This window comes from Eptatretus burgeri, chromosome 7, assembly GCF_056783735.1.
Source record: "Eptatretus burgeri isolate ZD-2024b chromosome 7, Ebu_testis_v1, whole genome shotgun sequence".
In the NCBI taxonomy this organism is placed as follows: Eukaryota; Metazoa; Chordata; class Myxini; order Myxiniformes; family Myxinidae; genus Eptatretus; species Eptatretus burgeri.
The window spans coordinates 48,949,676-48,959,675 of NC_140967.1; the positions used below are offsets into that span (position 1 = coordinate 48,949,676).

At 44.6% G+C, this 10,000-nt stretch overlaps 1 protein-coding gene across 14 annotated transcripts in view; it reads left to right on the plus strand.

Moving 5' to 3' along the window:
* WWOX (WW domain containing oxidoreductase) overlaps positions 1 to 10,000 on the plus strand; it is a 401,132-nt gene that overhangs the window by 66,126 nt on the left and 325,006 nt on the right. For 12 of the 14 annotated variants that reach the window (XR_015060080.1, XR_015060081.1, XR_015060076.1 and 9 more), the window contains 2 exons: positions 1,021 to 1,127; positions 7,727 to 7,996. Coding sequence is in view for 8 of the 14 variants with exons in the window: in XM_085888423.1 (XP_085744549.1) it covers positions 1,021 to 1,127; positions 7,727 to 7,996 (377 nt within the window). In the remaining 6 variants the exon portion in view is untranslated. The remainder of the gene's footprint in view (positions 1 to 1,020; positions 1,128 to 7,726; positions 7,997 to 10,000) is intronic. The other 2 variants (XM_085888430.1, XM_085888431.1) reach the window with 1 other exon arrangement.

Below are 10,000 nucleotides of genomic sequence, written 5' to 3' on the forward strand. Positions count from 1 at the left end.
GTGCCTGTCCAGCCTTCAGCCATTCATCAGAGCAGCGAAGTTGTATCTCCAGCGTTACAATGAAATCCAGAAAACCTCAATCTTTAACTCGTGGAAGACCACCCAACCTGTTGGTCGCATCCAAATTCCCCTTATATCCACTAATCCTCTGGGATCCGTTCTACCACGGACCAAATGGGTTTGCCTTAACTGCCTTCGGTCAGGAAGGAGTAGGCAGGTGCAATGTATGCATTCGTGTGGCTTTTGCGACAACCGACTGTGTGACCGTGGCCTCGACCAGAATAGATAACCACAGACTATTTGGTCGAGGAATGCGGCATACACAGCTGTCCAGGTGGATGGAACAGCTTGCAGAGACTCACATTTGAACCATGCCATTGGTTAAGAACTGCAGGCTTTGCATTTTGATCTCATGAACATCGATGCTTGCATACGCTAGAAGAAGACAATATGGATGTTGTCATATTGGAAAAAATTACATAAGTAAGAGATGGGGATCAATTTTGCTTGCATCCCATTATCTATTAAATGTTCTAAATCCCAGCCTTTATTAATGTAAATTAGTATTTTAATACTCGGCTTAGAGGATAGTGTTTTAGGTTGTGAATCTTGATTTAAGATGAAAATAAAATTACCACATTTAATTTTTCTCTCAGCCTCATTTTATTTTTACACAAGGTTGGTCAGTTTTCATTTTTAAAAATTTTTTTCATTTTCATAAGGTCATGAGTCTGACCTTGTATTATCAAACCTGATCACAACTGCAGTTTTCAAAAAAATTGGATTCAGTCCACAGTCAAATGTTTTCATAATTTTTTTTTGTTGAACTAATGAATTCATTTGGGCTCATATTTCTCAAATCTTACTGTATTAACGACTTTTATTATCCTGCATGATTTTCGAGCTTACCTCCTCTTTTAATAAAGGTTCAAAGTTTTGACATGAACACATCTCTATCGCTTTCTTACTTTATACGCTTCTTTCCTGATGCCTCACTGTTTGCACTCCTCGCTGCTATAGGCTTTGAGACTGCACGATCGCTGGCTCTTCACGGAGCCCATGTCATCCTCGCCAGCCGGCACCAAGGGCGCACCAAAGAGGCAGTTAATCGCATCCGTAATGAGTGGGTACGTATGCCGTTATTCGCTTGCTACCGAGCCGCTGGTCACTGTGCATCTGTGCATGCGTAATTTAATTTATTTTCTTGCCATCGCCGCAACATTCACATTTCAGGGCCTTTAAGCACAGACCGTGTTCTTGTGAAATGCCAAACCAGGTGATGGCAAAGAAGAAGAAAATTGTCCATTGTTCACTGACGCCTTATCTCTCACTGATTCGTGCAGGCAATGACACCCACTGCTTCTGTGGTCATCAGATCATGGTGATGGTGGTCTATACTCTCAATTTACTTAGTGTCCAGAGCCAAGAGCAGTTGTAAGAACAAAAGGGCATAACAGCACAAACAGAACACAGCAAAGGGACACCTGGGGTCGAAGCCTGCACCCGCATAGCCGTAACAAAGCTAATTAGACCACAGTGCCTTGCGGTAAGGAGTTTCGGCTTTTTACAAATTAATCTCCGAGGGTAAACAAACAAGCAGTGATGCGGCTGCGATTGAAAATGCTCGGACGGCGGGTTTAATTAGGAAACTGCAGGGCCAGCAACTTAACGCTTCATTAATTACCAGTGGCTGAGCTCGACAACTCTTCCACCCCAGCGAGCTGCTTTTTCCCTTGTTATTATCAAGTTCAGGAATCTGTTTGCCACGATCTCATTCTATTTATAGAAGGAAAGAGATGGGTTGCATTGAAGAGCGGTGGGTGTTGTGTTTATCTGACGATGACCGCCGCAAGCCTTTGTTTATTTTGTATAAAAGTCGGTTTCCTTGGATTTCCCTTAATGCACTCGGCCACGGCCATGTTCAAGGATTCCACACACAACGTGACAAATTTGATAATTTGTTATTTCTCTATTCGTGTTACACCTCCCCTGCCTTATTCCCAAAACCAATAGATTGTGATGATAAGGTTTGCTTCCCAAGCCCCCCCCCCCACCCACCCTTACCTTTTAAAATGGTATCTGAACAAAACTAGTAGATGAGATTACATTTGTCGTTACTTGAAGGGCTTCTTCTCTACCGACTAATTTAATTTCTTCACACCAAGACGTGAGCAGTTAATAATTGAAACTATGGTGGGAGGAAATCTTTCCGACAGGTAATTGATGTTTCTCTGGCTCTTGCTCAATCTCTGCATCCATCGATGTTTCCTGGTTCAAAGCTCTGAGCTCGCATCTACCTGGCAATTGTGTATGTTGGGGTGCCTTTGCTTCATTGAGAATATAAACAGACCTTGGTTACGTGCTCGGCAGGCCCTGGAGGTTTGTTCTGTTTATTGCAAAACTTCAAGGTATTCTCATTTTCATGAAAGCTCTTATTGCCATCGGTCATTAATGCTGCTGACCACTCATTTCTGCCCATTCGAAGGGTAGTATATTATTGCCACATTGACACACATACATATGTATTAGCTGTCCTGATGATTGTGGCACAGAATATATTGAACACACAAATGACTGATTTGTAATTTGTTGAAATTATGTTCTGTGAGGGCTTATCTACATATAATGTACACATTCTGGAGTTTTTTGAACCCACCTATTGTCATGTATTCCCTTATTAATTTTTTTGAACAGGTATTAACGGTCATGGAAGAGCAGAAATTCGTTACGTTTTTTTTTTTTCCTTCTATTATTCCTCTTCCTAACCTCACAAATTCTTGAACTCCCACTTCCCCTTTGTTTCTGTATCCTCTGTACTTGCCTTCCTTTTTAGGTCATCTCTTTGAGCATGACCTAATAATATTGGTGTTGAGAGGAGAGGTGAAGATCCGTCTGTCCGTTCACAATGAAGTTGAAGCGGGAGATCTGGTCATTAGTGATGCTGATAGAGGTCAATGAGACGTACACGATGGTATGACTTTCAAGGTCACCGAAGGTCAAGGTCAAGGTCACGAGGCCTTTGAAGTTGCGAAAATGACGATTTTCAAATTCTATCTCCTCTGCCATTTCTCAAGCGATCTTGAATTTGATTGTGGCATATGAATCTATGGGACAATATCTAAATTTGGTCGGGCCAGATTTTCGATATTCGCTTTCGTTTTAGTGTCACGTGATTTCAAAGTTGGCAAAAAATGCGGAAATGACGATTTTCTAAATCTATCTCCTCCTACATTTCTCAAGCAATCTTGAATTTTATTGTGGCATATGAATCTATGGGACATTATCTAAATTTGGTCAGGCCGGATTTTTGATATTCGCTTTCGTTTTCGTGTCACGTGACTTCAAAGTTGGCAAAAAATGCGAAAATGACGATTTTCATGCGAAAATGATGATTTTCAAAATCTATCTCCTGCTACATTTCTCAAGTGATCTTGAATTTGATTGTGGCATATAAATCTATGGGACAATATCTAAATTTGGTCGGTCCGGATTTTCGATATTCGCTTTCGTTTTCGTGTCACGTGACTTCAAAGTTGGCAAAAAATGCGAAAATGACGATTTTCAAAATCTATCTCCTACATTTCTCAAGCGATCTTGAATTTGATTGTGGCATATAAATCTATGGGACAATATCTAAATTTTGTCAGGCCAGATTTTCGATATTCGCTTTCGTTTTCGCGTCATGTGACTTCAAAGTTTGCAAAAACTGCCCTACCTTCAGGAGGCTATATATTTTCTCGCAGAGATGACCGTCACTCCTGCACGGGGGTAATTTTTTCAAAGTTGTTTTCCTTATTCCTCATCCCAACCCCTTCCATTGATTAGTTGAAAGTTAGTTTCTTGTTCGTACATTGCTGCATGAGATTGATTATTTGTATGCCTTGGTCTGAGTGGCTTAATGACTGTCTACATCTTTAAATATGGAAGAGTTGCACTATGTGTAATGTCCAATGCTTCGGGCCCCATCTATCTATCACATACGCAAAAATGGTGGAATTTATTTTACCCCTCCCCTTGTATAGTATTTTTGAACAGATGGTTGGTACTACAGAATTTTAAAATACATGAAAACAATCACGACATAATTTTTATTATGTCGTGTTTGTTTTAATGTACTGTATTTTAAAATTATATATTTTTATGCATTTACGATCAACTTTGTGTCCTTCTCTCTCTCCCCACTTCAAACACATTCCCCTACCGTCATTTCTATACCCGACTCCATACCCCCAATCAGACTCCATGTCTTTGTAAAAAAATAAAAAGCTCCCTTAAAAAAAACAAACAGTTAAATTACAGTACTTAAAAATAGCAGCTCGCTGGAAAAATGGTTGGAGAAATGTCAAAAACATGCAGTTGTCCAAGGGCAGGTGTAAGGTGGTTTATCATTATGTTGGAGGGTAGGTGTGAGGTTGTATTTTGGTATACATAGTCGAGGAAGAAGAGCCTAGTATTCATATACTGAACTGATCAGGACGCAATAGGACAAAAGTAACAGCAGACAAAGGGGGAACCATCAACAGTAGCGTCGAAGGCCAAGATAGAAACAGACATTGACAAACAATGAGTGTGGTGAGGATGGAGGGCAGGAGAGGATGCATGGGGTGGACACCATAGAAGGAAATTCTCAGGAGGGAAAAACCGGGAATTTGAAAGGAGGAGGGTTTGGGTTGGGGTTGGGGGGGGGTTAGAAAACATCATGGTTTTGGATTGGGGACGATCTGAGATGGTGGTGAACAGCTGTCTTGAAGACTTGGAGGGAAGAATGAGATTTAAGAGAATGTTGACGTTTGTTCCACATGTGGGAATAAGTGGAGGTGAGCAGTGATCCTGGATTTAGGTAGTTTCACCAGAAGGGAGTTGATGGTGGACCGTGGGTGTCCAGCACAAACCTGGGGGGGAACAAAGCATGGAAAGAACAGAGGGTGAAAGACCAGAAAAGAAGCAGTAGAAAACAGAGACCACTGACCTGTCTGTGATGGTGAAGTGATAGACTCAGCCTCATCGTTGGAGATTCAAATAATCTTAAAGGCCTTGGCATTCCATGGCGTCAAGCTGAGAAAGATGTGAGGCTGGGGGGCCAGACCAGAGGGGAGAGCAGTACTCCATCAAGTTTTGGATGAAGGCCTTGTCGGTGAATATGAGTTCAGGTGTGCCAAGGAAGGACTTTGTATGAAGGAGGATGCCCAGTCGGTGGTTGGCTTTGGAGGCCAACTTTGAAATGTGGTTTGCCCAAGAAACATCATGGCTGATAGTGAGACATAGGAGTTTGAATGACTGAACTTCTTCAAGAGGATTGGAAGGTGGTAGATGGGGGGGGGGGGGGCAGATGTTCCTTTTGGAGAGAGATAGTGAGTATGAGAGATTTGTCAGGATTTGAAAGACGTTCCGAGTGTTTGACCATCTTGTAATTTTGTGAAAGTCTGAAGAGAGGGAAGAGGCTGCTGCCTACTTTTCTGAAGGATGAGTGATGTCATGGGAGTGGGTGAGTAATCAGCAAATATATAAAGAGGATTTTCCAGACATCATTTATGAAGTTCAGGAATAGGACTGGACCCAGAACACTGCCTTGGGGCACTCCAGCCTTGACAGAAAGAGGAGATGAAAGGATTCCATTGAGTGCGACACATTGGCTACGAGAATAGAGGAAGTCAGTCAGCCATGTGTGGAGTTGTCCTTGGATGCAATTGGCAGAGATGCCATATTGCACGCCTTATCCCAAAGGGTTGAGAGAAACCTGTTCTAGGGAATTGTAAAGGAGTGACAGATTGCTGAAAGCTTGTGGTGTGCTTGACTCAATTTGTCGTGTGCTCGGCAGCTCCTGTGAGAAGTGATGTTTCAGATGTGCAAAGTATTGTGGGTATTTCAAGGTTGAAGCATTGTGTCGTCTGCTGGGGACTAGCAATACATACCAAATGTTCTCGTGTATTAACAATGTCCATCCAGTTGAAATAGACCATGATCTTTTCTTCCCTCTTTAATGCTCCCCAAGCCCACATCTTTCCCACTTTCCTGTTTTCTTTTCTGAGAGTTTGCTTCTATATCCATCTTGTCCACTGACTCGTAGTCCTCATTCTTCCCCACTTCCCTTATCTTCAAACTCTCCTTCTATTCTGTCCCTTCACCCTTGTGTTTCCCCCCTCTCCTTCTGCTGTTCATTTTGATCTGTTGCATCTGGATCCACTCTATGTTCTCGCTCCTCCATGAGCCTTGACTGTGTGTACAAATAAAATAAAAATGCAGGAGATTCACTGTACCTTTCGATGATTGGACCATTTTTCTTTTTAGGTAATAATGTTTGGGGTGCAAGAGGGGAGGAGTGGGGTGGGGGGGGAGGGGGTCGACCTGCTGTGTACAGGGGTGTTGGGAATTGATTAATAATAACAATACCATTCCTTTTGCACCTTAAAGGCACATTGGGCTACCGAGGCAGTTTCATTGGCAAGGAGTGCAGTCCTGGATGAGTCGCCACTCCGACATAGGTTATCACAAATGGTTATTACCCCAGTTGACGTACTCATTTCACCGACCTCAGAAGGGTGACGAATTTACACCAGATGGGGTTGACTCAGCCCAACAGCTGACAGGGGCTTAAACTCAGGACCTTTGGCTCCCAAGCCAGCCACCTTAACCGCTCAGCCAACACCAGGCTTTGGGAGTTGATTACTCGATTGTTGACCATTTTATTATTTTTATGAATTCATCTGCATTCTTACAATGAACTGAATCTCACTTCACATTGTAATTCCTTTTAAATTAACTTTAACGTTTCGTGCACCAACAATGCCCATATATATGTATGTATGTATATGTATGTATGTATGTATATATATATATATATATATATATATATATATATATATATATATATATATATATATATATATATATATATATATATACACATACATTTTTTTTATCTCCCCTCCTCCATGTCCTATTTGCCATTCTTGACAATTTAGGCATTTAAGTGCAAATTACCAATTGCTGTCTGTGTGAGAACCATGCATGGGAATGGCATTTAGGGTTTTAGCCTGCATTGCAGATGTCTACACCTACATCAAATGTGAAAGTTCAAATATGCATGTCACAAGGATTACAAAGAAATGATGCGGAGGAGGAGGCCATTCGGCCCATCATGTCTGCGCCACACCAACACCAGATTTTATAAATCCGTCAATACCCCTTCCCTTCGTGTGCAGTGTTTAGGCTGCTACACTGGTACTCATTTCGCCCTCGGACCTCGGAAGGATGACAGACTGAGTCAACCCCCTGGTGTTAATTTAGCAGACAACAAGGAAATCCAACACAGGTGGAGGCCGTTCAGCCCATCATGCCTGCGTGAACACCACACCAACCCAAGATCATTTAAATTAATGAAAGAAAAAAAAGTTCGTGTTTTCTTTTTTTGGGTATTTTTGTTGTAATTTTTATTTTTTTTATTAACGGGGCTTGAACTCAGGATTCGAGGATCCCAAGCCACCACCCTAACCACAAAGCCAACACCAGGCATTTGCATTTGTTTTTATAGTTATAGTTATAGTTAGTTATATTTATATTTATATTGATACATACATAGTCTGTCTAAAAAGTAACGGGACTTTTCCTGCTGTGTGCTCCACTTACACAACTTGAATGAACGGGTTGCGTCAGTCTTTCCCAACATTCCAGAAATATATATGATTGGTGATGGTTGACTGTGCTCATTGTGTGATTTTTTTTACAGGTCGTGCTTTACACGTTGTCGAGTCTGAGTCGTGCTATGAGTCGTGAGCAGAGAGCCAATCTAAAGTTTTTTGCCAAGCTTGGCAAAACACCTTCCGAATCCTTCACAATGCTGCAGCAAGTCTACGGGGAAGGAACGATGTCACGTGCACGTGCATTTGAATGGCACAAGTGGTTCAAAGAGGGACGGGAGGAGGTTGAAAACGATCCACGGTCTGGAAGACCATCAACGACCAGAACGGCAGACATCATCGAGCGTGTGAAGCAGATGGTGCACGCAGATCATTGGGCTGTTGGGCTGAGTCAACCCTAACAACTTAACTTACAAAATTTACACTAACCATGGCCCAGGATCGATGGACTCTGTGGAGAAAACAAGAGTTAGCAGCAGGGAGCCAGGCTGCTCACACGCAGTCTCTGGCTCATGAAACCATGCAGGTGACAGGGAATGTGGCCAGCTGCTCACACGCAGTCCAAGGCCTCCCCCTTTTGAAATGGGCGCAGTGAACTGGCAAACATTGCACGGGCTGCCAGTGCAGTCCTGTGTTGCAGCTGCCAACAGGGCAGTCCCTGCAATATTTGTGAGGATCCTGGCGCACATGCCAATGAACAAGGGGGGGGGATGAAAGACAGAACGGGGCTGGTGGACATGGGCCAAGGCAAAGGCAGGCAGGCAAGGCATGGCATGACAAGGCCGCTGTAGCAAACACAGCCGGCAGATGAAATGGCTGGCACAGGCCTTGTAGCAAACACAGCCGACAGACGATCCGACCGGCACAGGCCTTGTGATGAAGTGGCCGGCACAGGCCTTGTTCAATGGAGGTTGGTGGAGGGAGTGCGGTGGTGCTGGCCACTCGGAAGGTGGGCTCGGACCTACTGACTATCCCCCTCCCAACCAATCGCCTTTGCCTGTCTCTGTCCATACCCACCCCCTTAATTTGTAAAACCCAATTTAGCCCCAACTTATTTTTTTTGTTTTGATTTTTATTTTTTACTTCCCCCCTATAAATCAATCCCAAACCCCCTTTATCGTCTTTGTTCGGCTAACCTATCCTGTCCTAGCCTACTCCCAACCCCTACGTTCCCTTCCCGGAGGGGAAAGAGGGAGAGCTGGCGTCCTGTGTCGAGGCCCAACTCAAGCCTCAGGATGGCCTCCTCAGATCTCAGCGATCGCAACCCAAAGTGGGTCCAGTGGCCCAAAACGAGAGCGAAGGGATGGATGGTGCGGAGGGGTTCACGTCCTAATCTACCCTAACCATTTATTAACCTTAAACTACCACGGGGCTTTCAACAAGCGCCTCTCGCTTAAACTATCGGTTCTAACAACCAAGATTCCCGTTGCCTGTGTTGGTGTCCTCACAATTTTTGGGCCTTGCCCCCCAATTTCCCGCCCGTGCCCTCACACGGTTTCATGGCTGGGACACGTGGCTCCCTTGGCAGGCACTACCCTCTGCCGATTCCCCAACAATGGCACCACCGGGCACTACACTGCCTCCGAGCCTACCAGCTCCCTAAACACTGGGGAGTGCCCTCCATGGCGACTCCCTGAAACGCTCACTTGGCAGGCTGGTGCCCCGGGCCCCTTCCCTGGGTGCCCGTGCCCACGACACTGCCCACGCGGCCAATGGCGCCCCAGGCCCCTGCATCATGCGGGCACACCCGTGACCACTACGCTATCCCGGCCCCCCCATGGGCCCTTGGCCTACCGCAGCTGACGAGCCCGATGCCCGCGGTACCCACTCAGCGATACTCACCTTTCATAGCCACGCTCCCAACCCGTCAACAGGGCTCCTGCACCCCTCCAAGCGGGTTTCGAGCCTACTTCCACACCAACAGCAAAACGACTTCCATTTTTCAATTTCGCTAACCCCCTAACTCGCTCTACACTGACCCCGGGGTCCCTTGGGCGGGAGTCACTCCTCCCCCAATCACTCATCGCACCATGCATACCACATTCGCTTCATACATACAGACCCGCTGGCCTCACTCAATCAACATGTACATTTTCCATTTCAATTCCCAACTCACACCGCTGAATTCTGCCATCCTGCTCACTACATCCCCTAACTATCTCGTGCTCCCTCATCTTCCCTTACACTATAGCACGTTCCATTTAACCTACGTAGCTAAGCTTCGTCCCCTCTACACATCCAAAGTCTGTCACTTTCCTCAAAATCCCAAAAAATCATTTCCCCTCCTAAATCTGACTGCAATCCCTCTACTTAATCCATTCCACGGACTCCATGAGGACTTAACCCTGCCCCATGAAGTCGGT